At 42.2% G+C, this 23,795-nt stretch overlaps 1 protein-coding gene across 4 annotated transcripts in view; it reads right to left on the bottom strand.

Annotated features, from left to right (window-relative positions):
• Ccdc138 (coiled-coil domain containing 138) overlaps positions 1-23,795 on the bottom strand; it is a 58,353-nt gene that overhangs the window by 8,657 nt on the left and 25,901 nt on the right. For all 4 annotated transcript variants that reach the window (XM_021174251.3, XM_085842821.1, XM_029482172.2 and 1 more), the window contains exons 11-13: positions 21,642-21,803; positions 19,159-19,275; positions 14,829-15,021 (exon numbers count right to left, since the gene is read on the bottom strand). In XM_021174251.3, coding sequence (XP_021029910.1) covers positions 14,829-15,021; positions 19,159-19,275; positions 21,642-21,803 — 472 coding nt within the window. The remainder of the gene's footprint in view (positions 1-14,828; positions 15,022-19,158; positions 19,276-21,641; positions 21,804-23,795) is intronic.

Raw genomic sequence — 23,795 nt, 5'->3', positions numbered from 1 at the left:
CCACGATGTGGGTGCTGAGAATTGAACTCAGAACCTCTGGAAGAGCAGTTGGTGCTCTTATCCATCTCTCCAGCCCAGTATTTGTATCTTTAAAATAGCTTCTAAGATCATATACCTTACTACTGACTTCTAAATACCCCCTCATTTAAAACTGTCACTATACACAAACTTGCTCAGTGAGTTTTAAACAAGGATTTCTGTCTCTTACTAAAGAGCAAGTATCACACCATTCAAAAACAATTTCAAAAAACCGGGCTATCCTCTGGTCCACTACATTCTGTAACCCACCCATTATTATGAAAGACAGCAAGATTTTACCAAGACCAGAACTATGGCTCTTAGAGAGCAGGCTGCTGCAGGAAAAGGCCAGTGTAACAGTTGTCTTATGCAGCCATGAACCTTGCAAGCTACAATACCAATCTGTCAGGAGCTGCGCCCACTGAAGCAACCGCGGCCTGACTGTCATGCTCTGGTGAAGTCCCTAAGTTCAGTGCCCAGCTACGGTGTTGGGTGGCTCACAACCCCCTCTAGGCTCCAGTTCCACAGGAATGGACACCTCTGGCTCCCGCTAATAAAAACTAAGGAACACTACTGTCATACTTAATCTTTTACTTATAAATGAAACTCTGCAAACAGATGCATATGAAGCAAATGGCTAGGTTCTGTTCCGAGCCTCCTGGCTTCCAGCTCTCATTTGTGTACGTTTGCCTGCTCATGTCCATGCAGAGGAAAGACACAGGTGTCTTTCTGTCCTTTTAAAAAAAAATTAAAATATAATTATATCATTTCCCCTTTCTCATTCTTCCCCAAGCCCCCATGTACATCCCCACGCTCAAATTCATGGCCCCTGGCCTCTTTTTTCTTTGTTTTGAGCTGGGCTCTCTCACTGAACTTGATCTCAGCATTCTGGCTACACAGGCTGCTGGCCAGTGGGCCCAAGCAGTATACAGCCCTCACTGCTGGGGTCAGAGATACACACTGTTGTGCTCGGCTTCCATACGGATGTTAGAGACCTAACCTCAGGTCCTTACGCTTGCTCAGCAGACACCCTAGGCACTAAGTCATCTGCCAGGCCCACACTTTTTTTTAAAAAGCAACAATACAGATATACTAGAGAAGCCTGCTGTCTTCACAGAAATTAGCTTCACAGCAGCGCCCTCTACTGTATTTGAGATTACCTACAACAGCTAGCATGATTAAGTGGAGTGATTATCACAGGGCTGTTTGTTAATAGTCTTACTGTGTGAGGTCTGCCTGGTCTGAAACATCATGTGTAGATCAGGCTAGCCTTAAATGTGCCGGAGTTCTCTTGTCTTGGTTTCTCTGGAGCTGATTGTACATGTTCGCCACTGCATCCAGCTTCATGGTACTTTTTTTGTTAAATATTTAACTTACAAACTTAAAAAGACGATCCATCTTTCTTTCTTCTTTCATTCTTTTTTCTTTCTCTTTAATCTTTTGGTCTGGTCTTTTGCTTGTATATTACAGTTTCTTGTTTTTGTGTTTTTTATGGTGTGTGTGTTTCTTGTGCTAACTCTTTTTATTTAAAAAGTTTGTTTTGTTTTGGCTGTTTGTTTTCTAAAGAGAAACAGGAGTAGTTAGGTTAGTGCGGAGGGAGGAGCTTAGAGAAAGAAGATGAGGGAGAAGAAATCATGATCAGAATATAATGAAGGAAAAATTATTTTCAATTTTTAAAAATGAGGGAAAAAGTTGTCCCTTAACAGTTTTCACAGGTAGAAAATAGTATTTGGTTATTTTTTTCAAAAGCGGTCTTATCTTTTGAAAAGTCTTTATTTACTTGTATATGTGGGGCATAGAGGGTACGTGTCCATGAATGTGGTGCCTGAAGAGGCCACTAGAGGGTGTGCGATCATCTGGAACTGGTTACAGGTGCTGTGCGCTGCTCAACAGAAGCCAATCTGTTTATCTCAATCATGGTAGATTTTTTTTTTAAAGGTGAGAAATTCTCTGCAGCGACTCCTATGAGGAAGGAGCTCTGCTGCCAGCTCTGACCCCTGCCGAACCTGGTGACTTGGCCAGAGCACAGTAAAACTGATGTCTTGTGGACAAGCACCCAGCCTCAGGGGCTCTTGAGTCTTCTGGAAGATCCAGAATAGATCCCACGATGAGAGGAAGATCAGTGCAGAAAAGATCAGGGAGCTAAGCCCAGCCCAAATTCCCAATGCAAGGGTCTGTAAGCTAGTAAACTGAGAGGACTGTTAAAAGATTTCTGTTTTCTAAGTATGTGTGCACCACATGCATGCCTGGTACCCACAGAGAGAAAGGCATTGGATGCCCTGGAGCTAAAGTTAGAGGCAATTGTGAGCTATCCTACTGGGTGCTGGGAACCAAAGCCAGGTTTTTTGTAAGAGCAGCAAGTATTCCTAAATGCTCAGCCACCTTTCAGCCCCATATATGTTGTTTTAAGTTACTTGTTTGGTGTTTTATTATATCAAAAGACAGCTAATACAGTCTAAAAAACCTTAACTAGGATCTCAAGTAAAACCAATTCTTAAAAATTAACATGTCTATTGATAACAACAATTGGCTAATTAAGAACTTACTATATGACAATCTTTACTGAACTTTTATATTAATTCTTTCATTTAAGCTTTTTAAAAGTCAACTAGAGACAGGCAGTGGTGGCGCATGCCTTTAATCCCAACCCTTGGGAGGCAGAGGCAGGTGGATTTCTGAGTTCGAGGCCAGCCTGGTCTACAGAGTAAGTTCCAGGACAGCCAGGGCTAGCTACACAGAGAAACCCTATCTTGAAAAACCAAAGTGGGAGGGGAGGGATGTAAACTAGGCCAGTGTTACACATGTATAACCATCAGGCCTTGGGACAATGAGGACAAGGATCTAAAGTTCCAGGTGACCCTTGACATACAATGAGATGTCTCAAGCCCACCTGTCTAAAATATCATGATGGAAACTGAAAAAGACATGATCTGCCCATGTCAAAAAGTAGTGGGGCGCCCAGAGTGAGCTAGCCTGGAGAGAGAGAAAAAAGTGTCTGAAGACAACTAGAGGGAGAGATGGCTCAGAAGTTAAGAGCACTGACTGCTCTTCCGAAGGTCCTGAGTTCAAATCTCAGCAACCACATGGTGGCTCACAACCATCTGTAATGAGATCTGATGCCCTCTTCTGGGGTGCCTGAAGACAGCTACAGTGTACTTACATATAATAAAATAAATAAAATCTTTTAAAAAATTAAGTTACCCGTGGTGCTGGAGGGCTGGCTCCACAGCTAAGAGCACTTGCAAAGGACCTAGGTTAGGAGGTTAGGTTCCCAGTACCCACATAGCAGCTCATGACCACTCGCAACCCAGTTCCAGGCGACCCAGGACAGATCTTTGGACCTCCATAGGTACCAGTCACATATATGCACACAGGCACAGCATTTATACATTCAATAAAAAGAAATCCTCTTAAAACCATGAAAGATAAAGGACTGACATAATTTTAAAACAGTAAGAGAGATATCATCTAGCAGAAAAGAGATCAAGGCTATCAACAGAAAAATCTGTAGAAAAGAAACTGATAAATTACACACATGCAAAAGGTTGGAGTGGTGCTACACCCAGCACTCACAAGGCAGAGACAAGAAAAGCTCTGTGGGTTGCAGGCTAGTTTGGTCTACATAGTTAGACCCTATCTCAAAGACAAACCCAAATAAAGTCATTATATGAAGTCATATTTTCATTAAATAAGACTGGAAAGTACTAAAAAAAAAATCAATAACCCTAAATGCTGGAATGGATGGTTCAAGAAATGGCACCACACACACACACACACAGATACCTCCACACATACTTACACACACATGTACATGCACACCACATACACAGAGACATACATACACACACAAACATGTAGGTATACACACACACAGCCACTCCTCAGACACCAATACATATACATACACCCCACACACATCCACACACATATACAAAACGCACAAACATATTTATTTATACACACACACACAAGGATATAATAGCCTCACTTTTTGAGAAAGATGGCAATGTCTGCTAAAATTAGGATGGCATATCCTTTCATACATCAGTGTCATATTGGTTAGTTTATTATACATTTTAAAAATGCTAAGGCATGTATTATAAGTCTATGTTAATATTTGCAGTGTCAAATATAAATGAATGAAATATTCCATTGATATCATGTCTAAGTGCTGACTGGCTAAAAAGTTGGGATTTTTTTTTTTTAAGATACACAGACTGCAAATGTAAATGAGGAAAATATCTAATAAAAAATGGAAAAAAAAGGAAATGTAAATAAAGAAAATATCTAATAAAAAATAAATGGAAGAAAAAAGAAGATACACAGACTACTTTAAAATAACAGATTTAGTCTATACATATGGATCTGAAGTTAAATAAAATACATTTGTGATTAAAAGACATGGGCTCAGCATGGATGGGAAAGAAGTAGGTTACAGAATCCTACATCTAGGTAACTAGTGGCAACTGAAGGAGAGGATGTGGCCTGGGAAACCACTCACATTCCAGGAGATGGTTCTGCACCCACACATTCGGGCAGCACTAAGTGAACTGGGTGAGTTTTAAAAGAATTCATGAAGTTGATGGGAGATGTGGTAGAGTATAGAGGAAAAGTCGGGAATGAGGCATAGATTTGATGAAAGTACATTATATGGGTATATAGGGAGAGGCTAAGGAGGTCCTGGCAGGTGACCGCTGCTGGCAGAGAGAGGGACAGATGCTTTTCTTTGAGTGGCCACTGATAGGTTGGTTGCCCAGGCCTCAGTGGGCAACTCCACACCCATGCACATCTGGGCATTCCAACTCTGATTCAGTGTGTTATTTTTTTTTCCAGCTTTTATAAACTTTCTTTCCCTCCATCATCCTTCCCTTTGCTCACATGTGTGTAGAAAAGCTAATGACCACTCAGTGGCCTGTATGTGGGGCTGCTGACTAGTCCTCAGGGGGGACAGCTGGGCACTCAGTAGAGTCCTCAGTAGAGATCTCTTGGAGAGGCACAGAGAGTACCTGCACACCTCAGACCAGTCTGTCACTGCTGGCTGAGGAGCAGTGAACTCAGGAGCTGGCACAGTCCATGCACCCTGATTCCACTTCTCAGTGGTGGCTTGCTTTTGTTCTCCATCTCTTCAGGGTTTCTGTAGAGGAAGAGACTGGGCGTGACCGCCCACGGGTGCCCACAGAAGATGGTGCATATGCACAACTTCCCAAGTCAGGATCCACTGCATCAGACCTACTGAGTGAGCCCCCTTTTGTTATTGCTTGGGATAGCACTGTCCACTTAGTGCAGAGCAGAATCTGTGTTACCCAGAGCGTGGTAGGCAGGTTGGCATAAGATGGGGGCTGGTAGGATCCGTGGCCACCAAAAGAGGAAACTCCATAAAGGCTGTCTGGATCTGGTTGGTTAAAGTCCCAGGAATGAAGGAGGCAGCAATTGGAGTGGCCCTGGTGGCAGCAGCAGCAAACAACAGCATGGCTTGCTGGCTAGTGTTCCCAGAGAAGATGATGAAGCCATCCTCAGGCAATGATAGCTCGAGCTTCAGACCACAACTTTCCCCAGGCCCTCTTCGGATTTAAGATGTCAATAGATAGTATCACTTTTCCTTCTGAGGATTCCATCTGGAATTCAAGGTTGGTTCTACCCAAGTTGGGTTCCTGTGGCAAGGAATTTGAGGACATCCTCTTCCTTCATCTATAGAACATCAAGAACTCTGTACACTGTGTACGTTTCCTCTAAGTTACAAATGGAAATCAAAAGCAACACTGGTAGGGACCTGTCCTTGGCAGTATGACTGGGGATCAGAAATATTTTAAAAGGAGAACATCCATTTCATAGGGAGGGGGGTGTGTTAGGAGAGGTGAGGGTAAAGGCAACGGAGGAGGAGAATGAAGGGGACATAAGCAAGATGTACATTTGCTCAATTCCCAGCAACCACATGGTGGCTCACAACTATCTGTAATAGGATGTGATGCCCTCTTCTGGTGTGTCTGAAGACAGCAAAAGTGTACTCATATACACAAAATAAATAAATTAATCCTAAAAAGAAAAGTAATAGCAATAAATGCTGGCAAGAAATTCAGGACAGACAGACACACACACACACAGACACACACACACCCCTACATAACCCTACCTCAGGGCTAGATCATTATATTCACTGCTTGGGAGAATGTTAACCTGGCCAACTTCTATGAAAACCAGTTTGGAAGTATGTCAAAAAATTTAAAACAGATGTACTCTGTGGCCCAGCTACCCAACTCATGTGAACCTCCCCAGGGGATTCAAGTATCCATCACGGTGACACTTGCAGTACTGTTTGCAAAAGCTGAGTTATAAAGCCAACCTGGGCATGTCTAGGAGTGGAGAGCATGTGGTATGTATGCACAATGGAATTTTATTCAGTCATGAAGAAGAATAAAACTGTCATTTGTAGGAAAATGGATGGAACAGGAAATTACCATATTAAGTCAGTTCTGTCTCAGAAAGACAGCTTGTCTTCTCTTACCTGTGGACCCTGGATTTTATATAGACATAAAATCATATATGTACACAAGGCATGAAAGTAATGCAGAACTGTTTGGGGGAACACAGGGGACTAATGGGAAGGGGCAAGAGAAAGGGAAGAGAATGGTGTATGGGGGAAGGCATGCTCAAAGTATGTTACAGACTCACTTACAATGTCTTTATGAAGCTGAGTTCTATGTACTACGAAAACATGGCAGTAGGCATATAAAGGAGACCCTCTGGTGGCACTGCCTGCAATCTGGGCAGGAACTTCAGGGTTCAGCTTTCCTAAGTCACCACCCACTAGGGTGGGGTTTTGGAATAGGCCTTTGTGTCTCCTGTGTTTCTTTAAGTGTAGAATAATTGGGTAGTCTATTGTTGACCCACATCCCTGCATGTAACTCTAATAAACTCACCAATACACCAACCTAACAATGAATGATTATTACTGTGTGCTCGATGCTCTTTGATTTATTATGTTTTTATACCTCTAAGCCTATTCCAGTTGTGACTGTTATTACATCTGTCACTCCAAAAAGCTTCCTCAAACCTTTCATAATTTTTCCTTCTATCACCAACTCTAGACCTAAGCAATCATTAAAAGTTTGTGTCGTAGCAGCCTTATTTATAATAGCCAGAAGCTGGAAAGAATCCAGATGCCCCTCAACAGGGAATGGATACAAAAAATGTGGTACATTTACCCAATAGAGTACTACTCAGCTATTAAAGAGAATGAATTTATGAAATTCCTAGGCAAATGGTTGGACCTGGAGGGCATCATCCTGAGTGAGGTAACCCAATCACAAAAGAACTCATATGATATGTACTCATTGATAAGTGGATATTAGCCCAGAAACTTAGTATACCCGAGATATAAGATAAAATTTGCAAAACACATGAAACCGAAGAAGAACGAAGACCAAAGTGTGGACACTTTGCCCCTTCTTAGAATTGGAAACAATCACCCATGGAAGGAGTTACAGAGACAAAGTTTGGAGCTGAGACAAAAGGATGGACCATCTAGAGACTGCCATATCCAGGGATCCATCCCATAATTAGCCTCCAAACGATGACACCATTGCATACACTAGCAAGCGTTTGCTGAAAGGACCCCGATATAGCTATCTCTTGTGAGACTAGGCCGGGGCCTAGCAAACACATAAGTGGATGCTCACAGTCAGCTATTGGATGGATCACAGGGTCCCCAATGGAGGAGCTAGAGAAAGTATCCAAGGAGCTAAAGAGATCTGCAACCCTGTAGGTGCAACAACATTATGAACTAACCAGTACCCCGGAACTCTTGACTCTAGCTGCATATGTATCAAAAGATGGCCTAGTCGGCCATCACTGGAAAGAGAGGCCCATTGGACATGCAAACTTTATATGCCCCAGTACAGGGCAATGCCAGGGCCAAAAACTGGGAATGGGTAGGTAGGGAAGTGGGGGGAAGTGTATGGGGGACTTTTGGGATAGCACTGGAAATGTAATTGAGGAAAATACGTAATAAAAAAAAAGTTTGTGTCAATAGGAAGGGGAGAAATGATGTGTACTTTAATTAAAAAAAAAATAAGGTTTCTGTCATGGGGTGGCACTTTCTGTCCTTTCAGGCTACATCATTGTCATTTCAAGGTATTTGTATTTTCCGCAATATATTTAAGTAATCGTCTCCAATGTATTTTAGCTTCTCTCACTTGGCATGATTATTTTAGACTCGCTTGTGCCTGTTCCTTTTTATTGCTGAGTAGCATTCCATTGTATGGCCATAGCATCATTTCTTTCTTCCTTCAGTCTCTCATGGACGTCTGGATCATTTTCGGGTTGGGGCAGTACACAGGAGGCTACACCGGAATCACACACTGACCTGCATGCAAAGGTATGCTTCTTTTCTCTTGGGAAAATGCATTGGGACAGAATGAATAAGACATGCTAATAAGACATGCTACATTTTATGTGTTACAGTATGAGGTATAATTTTTAATAGGCTACCCAATTATTCCGTGAGGAAGTCACAACAGTCCACACTATTCCGGGCAAGGTAACTCACGCAATCAGACATTTAGAGCCATCAGTGGCATGGCCTACGAAAGGGCCTGAGTAACAGTCTATTTCTTCACTGCTCTTTGATTTCTGTTTGGGTATAACATGACCAGATGCTTTGAGCTCCTGCTGCCTGCACTTCCTCCCCAAAGTGGATGAAGGACTGTTCTTGAGAGGTGAGCTGGGATCAGCCCCTTTCCCTTACATTGACTGTACTGAGCGGTGAGCTGAGATCAGTGTACTGAGTGGTGAGCTGGGATCAGCCCCTTCTCTTACGTTGCTTTTGTCAGGACATTTCATCACAGCAGCACCTAATTTCCATAGTGATCACATTGGCTAATGCTGGAAGCTTCCTAAAGGAGGATGCCCACCATCTTTACATGTGCATCTTTGCCATTCAGGTCTTCTTTGATTAGGATTCTAACTGTTCTCACCATTTTAATGAGGCTGTCTTCTTATGCATCAACTCCTTTTTCTTGGACATGCAATTTCAGTCTGCAACATGGATTTTCATAAAAATCATATGTTTAAATACACACACTTGAGGGTGGGGGAGATGGCTCAATTGGTAAAGTGCTTGGTGTGCAAGCATGAGGCCCTGAATCTGAATGCCCAGCACCCATGTAAAAAGCGAGAATGGCATCACGTGCCTATAATCCCATCTTCAGGAAACTGTATACAGGAGGATCCCTAGGGTTTGAGGGCCAGCAAGTCTACGCAAAACAGTAAGTTCCCAGAAAACCCATCTCAAAAACTAAGGTGGAACGTGACTGAGAAGGGCATTCAATGTTGATCTCCACACACCTGATCTGAACAACACACACACACACACACACACACTGAAAATTCAAAATTTTAATTTTATAAAAATGTATGTATTTTGTATATGTGTACCCACTTGTGTGTAATAGTTTTACCAGGTACGTGCAGTGACCATGGAAGCCAAAATAAAGCAACATATCTCCTTGGAATTAGAGTTACAGATAGGTATGAGCCACCCAATATGAGTGCTGGAAACTGAACCCAGGTCCTCTGCAAAAGTAGCCAAGTGCTCTTAATGGCTGAGCCATCTCTCCAGCCTCCCAGATTTTTTCATGTTGATAAAGTCAAATTATCATTTCCTAAATCAGGACAATTATGCTCTGTTTAAAATATTTTTTCCTGCTGGGGCGACATACACCTATAGTCCCAGTATTATAGGTGTAGAGGCCGAGTTGGGAGATCTGCCACAATCATGAGATTGCCCTGAATTACATAGCAAGTTCAAGGCCAGCCTGAGCTACATAGCAAATCTGGAGCTAGTCTGGGTTTTATGACACCATATTTAAAAAGAGGGGAAATTTTTATGCCAAACCCAAGTTTAGTAACATAATCTCTTGTGCTTTCTTCTTGATGTTTTATAGTTCAAGTGTTTTAATTTTGGTTTGTAGTGTATTTTGAGTTTCTTTTTTGGTGCATGTGAGGGTACAAGCCGCCCACACCCCACCATGCCCCATCCCGCCACCCCACATCTGATATCATATGATCACATACGACATATTATCACTCTAGTGTCATTTTCAGGAAAGACTGTCCCTGTCCATGTTGAACTGACTGGACACATTGCTGAAAATAAGCTGGCATATGTACATGTAGGTCTGTCTTGAATTATCCATTCTGTCCCACTGATGTCTGGCTTTACACCAATAGCATACTCTTTGGAAGTCAGGTAGAATAAAAGAAACTGTGTTAAGAACTCTAAATCCTCCGGGTCTCTGTATGAACTTTGAAATTGGCTTATCAAGTTCTACCTAAAAGTTTAATACCATTTTGATCACTGTGAGGTTACAGCAACTAACTTGGAAAGAACGGCACCAAGTGGTAAAGGCACATCTGTCTAAATGTGTCTGCCTACTGACCTTCAGCTTCCCAACTTAATTTTGGTTTTTAGTATACAATCTCCATTATTTTATGTACTCTGTCTCCCACATGTTTAGACAGTTCACATTTGTATTCTAGAAGCCTTTCCACTGAATGCATAGTACAATGCTCTAAGTAAAATCATCTGTGCCTGTAACTTTCCTAAAGGAAACTTAGCAACTACACAGCCAACTTCTACTCAGACATAGGGCATGCAGGTTAGGAGATTAGGTATTTCTACTGTTGAAATACGTCGTTTCCTCGGGAGCGGTAAGGGTGTTGCTTTACCCTGTCCAGAACTCCTTCTCTTCTTCTGACTCCTGACCACCTCATCTCTGCCGACTGTAGTCCACACCTTCTCTTTCCTTCTTCAGCTTCACTAGAGAGACCTATCAGTCTATTAGCTTTTTCAATGACAAGGTTTTGGTCTTCACTGACTTTTCTTCATTAATTTTATTTCCAGACTCCTTCTGCTGATTATAACCTCTTTCTTTTTCTTTCTCTCTCTCTTTCTTTCTTTTCTTTTCTTTTTTTTTTTTTTTTTTTTTTTTTTTTTTTTTGAGACAGGGTTTCTCTGTGTAGCCGTGGCTGTCCTGGAACTCACTTTGTAGACCAGGCTGGCCTCGAACTCAGAAATCTACCTGTCTCTGCCTCTGCCTCTGCCTCTCAAGTGCTGGGATTAACCGCCTGGCATAATTTAATTATATTTCTATGATACTACAGTGTTTATGTTTTTTTGTTTTGTTTTTTCAGTTTTTTGGGACAGGGTTTCTCTGTGTAGCCCTGGCTGTCCTGGAACTCATTCTGTAGACCATGCTGGCCTCGAACTCAGAAATCCGCCTGTGATTATAACCTTACAATTTATTTTTTATTTGCTTTACTGCTTTCCCCTTTGTTTTGAAGGAATGCAGTGCCTTTGAATGGCACCTTCCCCACATTCCATGGAGCTTGGAATGTTCTGAGTTCATTTCTTTTCATCTTCTGTGATCTATGGGTTACAAACAAGTACTTTACTTTTCAAATATTTGAAGGTTTTCTGATTATCAATCGAAATCTTTTTAAATTCATTAGTTTGTTTCATGACCTATGACCAATGTCCTAACCGTGAGCATTATAGTGTTTTCTTCTGTTGTTTCTATAAACAGATCAAGTTGGTTGATAACGTTGCTCAAACCCACTTTACTTTTAAAAAAGATTTATTTTTAAAATTACTTTATTATTTTGTGTGAATGCGTATTTTGCCTGCATGTATGTCTGTCTGCCACAGTGCACTGCTCAAGGAAGCCAGGACGGGGCCTTGAATCCCCTGGGACTAGACTTACATGGTGAGCTACCATGTAGGTGCTGGGCATTAAACCTGGGTCCTCTCAGAGCTCTAACTGCTGAGCTACTGCTCTAGCCCAGCAGTTCTCAACCTTCCCAATGCTGTAACCCATTAATACAGTTCCTCATGGTGTGGTAAGGCCCCCCAGGGTAAAATCCGCCTGCCTCTGCCTCCCGAAAGTTTTACTTTTTAATTATGGTATTTGTCATCTTTTTGGCATATTTCCCATAATTCTCCTTTGCTGACTGTTTTAGTTCTTTTTTTAATAAAACTCTATACTTTTCTCTATTGTTTTCTAATATTCCCACAGCAGCATGTTCAATTCTGTACTGTTACATGTACTACACAAGAAGTAGGGCAAAGAGCATCTTATTCAGTTTTATTTCTCTACACCAAATAAATAGACCTTATTCAATGTTTGCTATTTCAGAGTTTACCAAGAATGAACGTTATGGGCTGGCAAGAGGGCTCAGTAGGTAAGGTGCTTGCCACCAAACCTGCCAGCCTGAGTTTGATCTGCAGAATACATATGCTGGAAGGAGAAAAGCTAATTCCTAGAAACTATCTTCTGACCTCCACATGCACCCCCCAATAAATAAATAATTTAAAAATGTAATTAAAAATTTACAGTCATTACATTTCATTAGATGATGTTATTAGATATGTTGACATATGACTCTGAATATTCTCCTTGATTAACCGAGTGGCTCTGAGTTCCCCATCTTGACTTTACTTACCTGTGGAGAATATACATGGTTTGTTTTGGTTGATTTTTTTCTTTTGTTTTGTTTTGGTTTGGTTTTAGTTTTTTTATATAGTTTCTCTGTATAACAGCTCTTGCTGTTCTAGAAATCGCTCTATAGACTAGGTTGGCCTGAACTCACAAAGATCCGCCTGTCTCTGCCTCCAAAGTGCTGGGATTAAAGGTGTGCACTATCACTGCCTGGTGAATGTACATGTTTTTATGTGCAGCTTTGTGCTGCCTGCTAAAATATGTGTGCGTGTGCAGAAGTTTCCAAGATAGGTCTGTGGTGAATTTTCCTTTGGGCTAATAGTGCCTTTTCATAAGCGATCTTTCAAAGTTATCAGAGGTCTGTTACTACAAATTTGAGACTCATAACCATAAAGTAACCAAATCATAAGTTAGAATTAGGACTTGGTTTCGAGCCATCAGGAGTGATTTAGCAGAACACACTGCAGAGGAAGCCCTGCACCACTGCCACACCCAGGGAGAAAACCCACTGCTCTGACTGCGATAAGTCAGCACACAGGGAGAGACAGAAGGATGGTATACTTGCTGGCATTCTCCCTTTTATGAAAAGCCTCTTTTTACCCAATCAGAAAGAGATAACTGGTTACAGCGACACCACAAATAGGCATTAACCCCGTCTGTCTCTGGCTGTAGTGATGCTCTTGCTCCTCCACTGCCTTATTTACTCTTGTGCACACAGCAAGCACTGAGTGAGCCACACACAATGAGTCCCCCTCAGTGAACCCACAGGCTGTGCAAGGCTGCTCTTTCTGTAAGGGTCAGAGCCTTACTGTGGTACAGGCTCTGCAGCCACGTAGTCTCTCTTGTCAACTAATCACCTGTGTTCTGGGGCAAAACAGCCATACATGGTCCATAACCAATGAGTGTGGCTATGGGGGAAACTAGTTACAAATCAGTATGAGCCTACAGGCAACAGTTTCCTATCCTGTTCTCTACTGGAAACAAACAACAAAGACATGTTCCCACGGAAATCTGCTATCCCTAAATCCTGATTGGAGAAATAACTTGGCACAGATGTTTGTGGATTTGGGGCTTAAAAACCCTGTAGGATCTTAACTCAGTGTCACGGTTCAGTTCCCAAATCTGGACCATGGCTCTGGTCAGCCAGTCCTGGAGCATTTGTTCAATAAACTATCCCTGTCTGACTGAGATTGGTTTGGGTTTCTAAGGCGATTCCTGGACCCAAACAAGTTTGAAACCAGCCTGTTTTATATAATGACTTCCAAAACATAGAGAGACCCTGTCTCAAAATAACACCAAATCAACAAAGGCTCTAAAAGAAAGCAATACTCTAAAGACAGTCTAAAGAGTTCCTTTTCTTCTTCTTTTCTTCTTCCTCCTCCTCTCCCCTCCTCTTCCTCTTCCTCCCCTCCTCCTCTCCCCCCTCCTCCTCTTTTTTTTTTTTTTTTTTTTTTTTGAGACAGGGCTGCATGTGTAGCCCTGGCTGTCCTGGTATTCTCTCTATAGACCAGGCTGGCCTCCAACTCACAGAGATCTGCCTGCCTCTGCCCCTCTGCGCCCCCCTGCCCGCATGCCCCTGCCCCTGTGCCCCTACCCCTGTGCCCCTGCCCCTGTGCCCCTGCCCCTGCCCCTGCCTCTGGAGTGCTGGGATTACAAGAATGCCTCACACCATCTGGCTGACTTTATTTTCTTAAATTCAGCAATTACAAGTAATTGTTTTCAGAATGTGTCACTATTATAAAATAACTCAAAATCGCATTCTGAAAATGTTGAACATGTTGGGAGCTATTAAGACAACACAATTGTCCTGATCTCTGAATTAGGCCTCTCCCCCCTCCCCAGAAGAAAAGGGGGTCAAAAGCGGGTCACCGATGCACCGCTCCGAGAACAATCACAGATTGTTCTATCCCTAACCTCAAGATGTACCCTGATACTGCCAAGTTCCTGCTTCCCCGTGTAGTCACCAAAAGAAAATTTTCCGCTGCCCCATCCCTCCTGCTGAGAATTACTTCCTCTTTTGCTTGTGCATTTAAACCTTGAGCCTTGCTAATACAGTGGGACCTTGATGCTACTCAGACTGCTTCCGTGTGTGTTGTTCATTGCACAAGGTTCTCGTCTCTCTCTACCCCCCCATTTGGTTATTAGGAGAAGGTCCCTTGAGACCCTCGAATAACTGGACCTGCTGGACGGGTCAGTCACTATTATAAAATAACTCAAAATCGCATTCTGAAAATGTTGAACATAGTTGGCAATAAAAGAAATGCTTTATTCTATAGCATTTGCTCATGACTTTACTCAGTGAATGATCAAGCTTACCTTGAGTGACCGTTCTGAGGACAATTAAGGTTGATAAGAATCTCAGTGGCAAGCTGGAGCTCTTGAAGAACACTGCTGTCTTTGCTTTGTTCTCCACAGAATGCTCTAAAGAATTATCCTGAGTTCCTTTCATTGTAACTCCTTTAAATATGTCTTCCCCCAATCTCCTCAATGTTGACGCCATAGTTGAATGCTATTAAAAATATATGCAATCATCTATTTTAAAGTTTGATCAAATGTATGCAAACATGAAAAATAGAATTGAAAATAAGCAAAATTACAATTAAGACTATATAATTAACTTTTAAAAACCAAGTATGTACTTCTCTTCTTGAAATGTTTTCTTAAGAAGTTATGATCAGGTCAAATCTGGCATAGAAAAATACCACAAAAGGGGAGTTGGAGTCCTGTGAGCTCACCACTTTCCCTCTTGGGAGCCAGGCCATCCCAAGGTTTTCTCAGAGGACCAGATGAAAGGGTGGAGCCAGCAGGAAGCTTGTCAAGCAATGCTGCACAGAGGAAGCCTCAGAGACTGAGCACAGATGGCCTAAATCTCTTCAAGGAGGAAAAGCTGGGTTCCCAGGAACCAAGACTAACTTAACTCCTTCCTGCCCTAGGCTAGCCCCAGCCCTAGGCTAGCCCCAGCCCCAGCCCCAGCCCCAACCCCAGCCCCAGCCCCAACCCCAGCCCCAGCCCCAGCCCCAGCCCCAGCCCCAGCCCCAGCCCCAGGCCATGTCCCAGCCCCAGGCCATGTCCCAGCCCCAGGCCATGTCCCAGCCCCAGGCCATGTCCTGGGCAAGGACACAGAAGGGTTTACTTGTCAAATGACTGACTTCACATTTTCAGATCAGTCTTGCTTATAGATACCCCCAGGGACTCTGAAAACGTAGTAAGTTCAAAAGAAAAAAAAAATAATGAGTCAGAATCATGGAAAATTCTCATGGAATATATTGCAACAAGAAAATGGACAAAACAGAGATAATGGTATCTCTACAATAACATGGAACCTGGTGGTGTTCTGCAGTCTCATGACACAAACACAAGGAAGCCATTTCAAAGTACTGGAAACAAGAACGCTTATGCTAGACTTAGAAATAACTTAAGAGGTTTCCGTGTTGTGACTTAATTCTTCCTGCCCTTGTCACTGATTTTCATAATTTTCCACATCTTCATGAGGATTTGTAAACTGATTCTAAGCTCAGAATGTTTCTATTCTTAAAAGTCTAAAACAATTAAAACTTGTGTCATTCAAAAAAATTAAAGAAAATGATCACAATGAAAAGAAAATTACATAATGGAAACAGGGTCAATATTCAAGAAGACGTAATAATCCTGAGTGTATATCCACCAGCCAACAAAGTTGTCCCATGTGGAACAGGCTGGAGAGCTGGTGCGGTGCTAAGAGCACCTCCTGCTCTTGCATAGGACCGGGGTTTGGTTTCCAGCGTAACATGGCAGCTCACTCCAACTCCTGCTAATCTGAGGCCCTCTTCTGATCTCCACGGGTACTGCATACATGTGGTGGTACACGTACAGGTAAAATGTGCATGCACATAATCTGGTTGTTTGGTTGTTTGGTTTTTTGAGACAGGGTTGCTCTGTGTAGCCTCAGACAAACTGGAACTTGCTATGTAGACCAGACTGGCTTCGAATCAGAGATTCATGTGCCTCTGCTTCCTGAGTGCTGGGTTAAAGGTATGTGCCACCACCGCCCAGCTCTCATGAAAAAAAAAAATAATTAAATTAACATTTAATGTGAGAGAAAAACAGATGGTCCAAGAGAAACACAAATGCACAGGCTGTGACATAACTTCAGCACACTATCCTCTAACACAGATGCACAGACTGTGACATAACTTCAGCACACTATCCTCTACTGATAGGAGAACTAAATGTATCAGTGAGGATATAAATACCACCAGTTAACATTTATAAAACACTCTACAACAGAACAAATATCAAAGAACTAACTTCAACAATACAGACGCAGCAGCAAAACAAAAACAGAAAGACCTACAAGGAACTTCTAAGTAAGACATAGGACAGAGAGGAAGTTCTAAGGGAATTTAAACACTCGCTGAGTTCAGCGTAAATGAAGGGACTGGAGAGATGGCTCAGCACTCATGAGTGTTTGCTGCTCCTGTAGACAGCTAGAGTTCACATCCCAGCACCCAGGCCAGGCAGCTCACAACTGCTTCTAACTCCAGGTCCAAGATATCTGACACCCTCTTCTGGCACAAACCCATGCAGACACACACACACATACAAACACATAAATAAAAGTAAAATAAATATTTTTAAAGGTGTAAATGAAAATGTGGCTATCAAAACATGTAGGATAAGGGAGATGCCTCAGGTGGCTGCTGAACAATCAAGCATAAGAACCTGAATGGGTGAGGGGAAGGAGGAGGGAGAGAGGGAGGGAGGAGGGAGGGAGGGGAGGAGGGAGAAGAGAGGGAGAGGAAGGAGGGGGGAGGAGGGAAGAGAGAAGCTGGCACAGTAACATACACTGTAATCTCAGCACTGCTAAGACAGACCTGTGAGTTAAGGCCAGCCTAGGCTACACAGTAAAATTATGTCAATTCAAACACTACAACATACAGAAAAGGATAAACAGTCTTAAAACTGTAATCTAAATTTTCAGTTCAGTAACCTAGAAATAAGAGAGCAAAATAAACTTAAAGTAGTAGGAGAAAATAAGAGAGGAGAAGAAATTAATTAGATTGAAAGCAAAAATTGTAGAAGAAATTAATTAAATTGAAGCAAAGAAACGATCCTTTGAAAGATCAATAAAAAAAAAAAAGTTTGGGAAAAGCAGCCAAGGTAAAGAAGTAAATGCCCACAAATTGTCCACACTGATGTGTAACAGAGCCACTGCTCTGGACACTGAGGCACAAAGAGATGGAGGGCCCTGTGAAAACACACTGTCTGTCTCCGTGCAGCGGCTGATGTCAGAGAGCATACCTTATCTTTACATTCCAAATCCTAGATGTGTATTTGTCAGTGAGACAAAATAAGCCGTTTCCTCAAAAGTCACAAACTACAAGAAGTTAGAGAAATCACAATAACCGCATAACTACCCGGATCTGGGGCTGGGGAGATGGTTCAGCAGGGCAAGGCCCCTGCTGCCTAACTTGCCAACCTAACTTTAATCTTTGGAACCCACATGGTAGAAGTTGTCCTCTGACCTCTGCTGGCTTAAGGGCCCATGTATGTGCTGCGTGTGCATGGGGTGTGCTCGTGCACACACACACACACACACACACACACACACACACAGAATATTATAAAAATTTAATAAAAATTAAATTCATAATTTAAAACTTTCCTCAAAATATATCTCAGGCCTAGAGAGATGGCTTATGGCTTAAGAACACTTATTGGTCTTGCAGAAGACCTGGGTTCAGTTCCCAGCACTCACATACCTCACAACCCTCTGTAATTCCAGTCAGGTTATCCAATGCTCGTTTTTACCTCTCTGGACACTGCATGCACAGGGTGCACTTACATGCATGTAGGCAAACATGCTAGCACCATAAATATATAGACTACAAAGGTTAACAGATAAAAATCACTTAAATAGGTGAAGATCTAAAGGAGTGTGCACATGAATTTTTTATTAAATATTTTCTTTATTTACATTTCAAATGTTATCCCCTTTCCTAGTTTCCCCTCCAAAAATCCCCTATCCTCTCCCCCCTCCCCTTGCTCCCCAACCCACCCACTCCCACTTCCTGGCCTAGGCATTCCCCTATACTGGGGCATGGAACCTTCACATGGTCAAGAGCCTCTCCTCTCATTGATGACCGACTAGGCCATCCTCTGCTACATATGCAGCTAGAGCAACAAGTCCCTCTGGGTATGTGTGTGGCGGGGGTTGTTGCTTGTTTGTTTGTTATTTGATTGGTGGTTTAGTCCCAGGGAGCTCTGGGGGTACTGGTTAGTTCATATTGTTGTTCCTCCTATGGGGCTGCAAACCCCTTCAGCTCCCTGGGTACTTTTTCTAGCTCCTTCATTGGGGACCCTGTGCTCCGTCTAATGGATGACTTGTGAGCATTCACATGAATTTTATGCAAAAATTATACAATACTGATGCAAGAACATGACGTTGTGAGTGAAAAGATGGGTACATTCCTATGTTAAAAAGACTAAGCACATGAAATTGGTCTACAAGTTGAATACAATTCCTATCAGAACCTTAGGACAGTATTGTACAGAGAAGATTGTTCTCAAACAGAAAAAGAACAGAGTGTATGCACACTAGCGATCTCTTCTTCGTGAAACATAGCCAAGAGAACTGATGGTAAGACAGATTCCAATGAGTCAGTACCTGTGCGCTGGCATCCAGCTGCCTCAGAGACCAATAGATAAACCTTACGAAAGGCTCATGCAGTTTGGCGCTCACCAGCGGCATCCACTGGAGCTGCTCTGTCATCATAGGCAACAGCTGCAGGCGGGAGACAAGAGCACATCCTGCTTAGACACCTGAAACTAACTGCCACAATTCCCCAAACAGGAGCTGAGCGACCTTTAGGTCTGGTGTATCGATTTGGTCCTCAAAGCCAGTTGAAATTTGAATAATGCATTGAGTATACAATTCATGTGGGGTAGAAAACTGACATTTAAAAATATTAGGTCTTTTGGACTATTTAAGTTCACTTAGATATTTTAAATTTCTCTCAAAAATAGTTTACGGTTTTCATATTGCCTGTTTTATATCAAAACTACTACATTGCTACTTACGAAACTACTCTTACATATGGCCTATGTGAGCTTTCAGTCCAGCTGGACAGCTGTTAAGGGACCCCTCAGCTTTTGTCTGAGTCACTATGTCTCCATTTATGAAAGGCAGTTATACTGGATACAGTGCATCTGACAGCTTTACTTTCAGTATTTTGTGCCACCCCAGCTGGCTCACACAGACCTGCTGCAAGAGCTGCTAGCATGTTCACAGAGATTTCTTTGTCTGTGGCAACTTGTTCTTCTCTGGCTGCTTTCAAGATCTTTTTTGTCTTTGACTTTTGGACATGTGATAATGTACCTTGGGGTTAATCTTTTTGGCGCATATCTTAGTCAGGAGTTCCTTTGGCTTCTTGGCTTTGTGTGTCTATTTCCTCAATAAAAACGTGCGGGCTGTGCTCACCCCCTATCCTACCAAATAAGCTTGCCTCTTCTCTTCCTCCTGAGGCTTCTAATACACGGAGTTAATAACACAATCAATGCTCACATGGGCTTCCCTGTGACTACATCTCTTGACACTTAAGTATTTTCACTTTTGTAGCATACTTAGTAGATTCTACTTTATAGTGTACTACTTTGTTGCTATTACTGTTGATTTTTCTCAAGTTCTTTAAAAATGTCCCACCCATCTGTTTTTAAATCACAAAAGAAAATCAGTCTTATAAAGTATATCCAGTCTGGTCATAACAAATGTATCAGATCTAGTCTCTAATGGCTTTTTATGTTTTTCAATATTGAGCATATCAATATTTATGACCCTTAAATGGTAATAGGTCCTAACTGTGATTAAAAAAAAAAAAAAAAAACCACACACAACAAAATGTGTCAAAAGGCCCCCTGGGTCATTTCTAAAGACACTGGTTTTCAAAACTAAGCAATCCTAGTTTTCTTAGAAGAAATACAGTATCAACCTGCCCTGGTCACCCTTAACTGTCAATTTGGCATCCCCTAGAGTGCTTGCATTTGGTACACATATATGTAGACAAAACATCCATATGCATAAAATAAACCTTTTAAATTTAGTATGAATTAATATTGAAGTCTGAAATGAATCATGTTAAAAACTGTTGGTATATAGCCAGGCGTGGTGGCGCACGCCTTTAATCCCAGCACTTGGGAGGCAGAGGCAGGCGGATTTCTGAGTTCGAGGCCAGCCTGGTCTACAAAATGAGTTCCAGGACAGCCAGGGCTACACAGAGAAACCCTGTCTCGAAAAACCAACCCCCTCCCCCCCAAAAAAACTGTTGGTATAGACAATTTTCAGGCAAAACTACATCTACTCCAAATATAGAAGCACACATTTATAATCCCAGCAACAGTGGGGGCAGTGATGAGAGAATCCTAGGTTTAACCCCATCCTGAAGTGCTGAGTGAGTTTGAGGACCGCCTAGGCTGTGTATCATTCCCCACTTATAAACATGTCAGCAGCTGGGACTGGGGAGACGACTCGGCAGCACTTGCTGCACTTGCAGAGCACTGGGGTTCAATTCCTAGAGGATCCAAAGTAGGCTTCTCAACTGTGCAGGCATCATGCATGCATGTGGTACACATACGCACATGCAGGGAAAATGCGGGCCAGTGAGATGGCTTGGGGGGAAAAGGTGCTTGCCACCAAGCCTGGGGACCTGAGTTCCACTCTTGCCATCCACACAGTGGAAGGAGAGAACTGATTCTAGAAAGTTGTCCTCTGACCTCCATACATGTGTGATGGTGTGTGCTCCCAGACACACCCAACTAAATACATGTAATTTTTTAAAACTACCATAAAATGAATAAATAAAAATGACAAGCTTTTCCTTACTAAATCATCATGTATTTCAAATTAAAACAAAACAAAAACAAAAACACTTGGAGGCTGCTGACATGGCTCAGAGGTTAAAAGCACTTACTGCTTTTACAAAGGACCCAGGTTAGGACGGAAGCAATAACCCGGCTCACACCTGTAAGTTCAGTTCCAGGATCTAATACCTACTCTGATCTCCACAGGCACCAGACCACAGGTGGCCCTTACCTGTACGCAAGCACAACACTTACACAGATCAAATAAAAATAAGTCAAATCTGAAAAACCAACCTTTACACATTTCTCTTGAATGTCACTTCTCTGGGAAGGCTTGGCTGGTGGCTTTTCACCGTCTACCCCAGGTTCCTCAGGCTCCACTTTGCTCAGGTGGCAGTCTGATATCCAATCCATGAAAACAGTGAGCAGCTCATACACTTGTCCACTGAGTGCTGCCTGGTGACCAAACAGTAAACCACACAGAAACTAAAAAGAAAGCCTTAAGTTTGGTGACTATACAATAATTTACCTAAAGTATGCTTAGACAAGTATTTACGTATTTACCTAAGCAAAAATAAATTCCAAATAAAATACTGTCAATTAATATTAAAGACATTAAATGCATGCTTAGATAAGACAAGTAAATTCATCATAATAAGGAAAAATGAAAGCTTCCCTTATTACTATAATAAAGAATTTTAAGTGGTTGTATATAGTGGTCCTAGACTATAACCCCACCCCAGCACCAGAGAAGCTGAAAGAAGAAGACAATGAGTTTAAGGCCAAACTGGGTTACACACTCCAGACCCTGTCTCCAAGCCAACAACAACAACAAAAATTTAAATAACTGTCATCAAAGTTATTTAAGTTTGATAATACAAAAATGTAAAAACTGGCTTTTATTTATCAGCATAAATCACCTTGTCTAAAAAAGCCTAACAACACAGACTTAATGATTACCAAAACTAAATAGTTTCTATTGTGGGATTTCATATTTTCTTCCCACAAAACTTATTTTCTTTACAATAATAACTTGATATAAACATGATGTGTAATTTTTTTCCTGGAAATTCTATTCTCTGGGAGCCTACCAAAATGGGAGAGAAAGAGAGTAGACAAAAGTCTAGGGGCATAACTCAATTGTAGAACATTTGCCTACCATGTATGAGACCTGTTCTTGGTCCCACAAAAAAATAAAAAAAAAATACATGAAAACTCAAGCAGTTGGACAAAAGTGTGAGAGATTTTCTTGAGTGGATCATTTAAGGTTGGAAGACCCACCCTAAGTCTGAAACACACCACATGCATGCAATGTCTGCAAGAGGCTAGAAGAAGGCATTAGGTTTCCTGCAATTGAAGTTACAGACAGTTGTGAGTTGCCATGCGCATGCTGAGAATTGAACCCAAGTCTTTGGGAAGAATAGCCAGTGCTCTTAACCATTTAGCCATCTCTCCAAGCTGGTACCTGGCTATAAAACTTCCACCTTTTTCCAGCTTACATAAAGAACTACAAAATGTGAGACTATGCTGGGGCCTAGCAAACACCGAAGTGGATGCTCACAGTCAGCTATTGGATGGATCACACAGCCCCCAATGGAGGAGCTAGAGAAAGTACCCAAGGAGCTAAAGGGAACTGCAACCCTATAGGTGGAACAACATTATGAACTAACCAGTACCCCAAAGCTCTTGACTCTAGCTGCATATGTATCAAAAGATGGCCTAGTAGGTCATCACTGGAAAGAGAGGCCCATAGGACTTGCAAACTTTATATGCCCCAGTACAGGGTAATGCCAGGGCCAAAATGTGGGAGTGGGTGGGTAGGGGCGTGGGGGGGGTGTATTGGGGACCTTTTGGATAGCATTGGAAATGTAAATGAGGAAAATACCTAATAAAAAAATTAATTCAAAAAAAAAAAAAAAGTACTTGCTGACAGAAGCCTAGTATAGTGTCCCGAGAGACTCTGCCAGATCCTGACCAATACAGATGCAGATGCTGGCAGCAAACCATCGGACTGAGCATGGGGAAACCAATGGAGGAGTTAGAGAAAGGTCTGAAGGAGCTGAAGGGGTTTGCAACCCCTTAGGAAGAACAACAATATCAACCAACCAGATACCCCCAAAGCTTCCACGGACTAAACCACCAACCAAATAGTACACATGGAGAGACCATGGCTCGAGCTGCTTATGTAGCAGAAGATGGTCTTATCTGGCATCAATGGAAGGGGAGCCCCTTGGTCCTGTGGAGGATGGATGCCCCAGTGTAGGGAAATGCTAGGGCAGTGAGATGGAAGTGGGTGGGTGGGTAGAAGAGCACCCTCATAGAAGTAGGGGAAGGGAGGATGGGATAGGGGGTTTTCGGAGGGGAAACTGGGAAAGGGGATAACATTTGAAATGTAAAACAAACAAACAAACAAACAAACAAACAAAGAATTCAAGTCAACACTTCCAA

The sequence above is a fragment of the Mus caroli genome, unplaced genomic scaffold (assembly GCF_978045245.1).
Source record: "Mus caroli unplaced genomic scaffold, Mus_caroli_1 scaffold_9, whole genome shotgun sequence".
NCBI lineage: Eukaryota > Metazoa > Chordata > Mammalia > Rodentia > Muridae > Mus > Mus caroli.
Note: the sequence above shows the minus strand (reverse complement) of the source record. Positions and strands in the feature narration are given on the sequence as shown.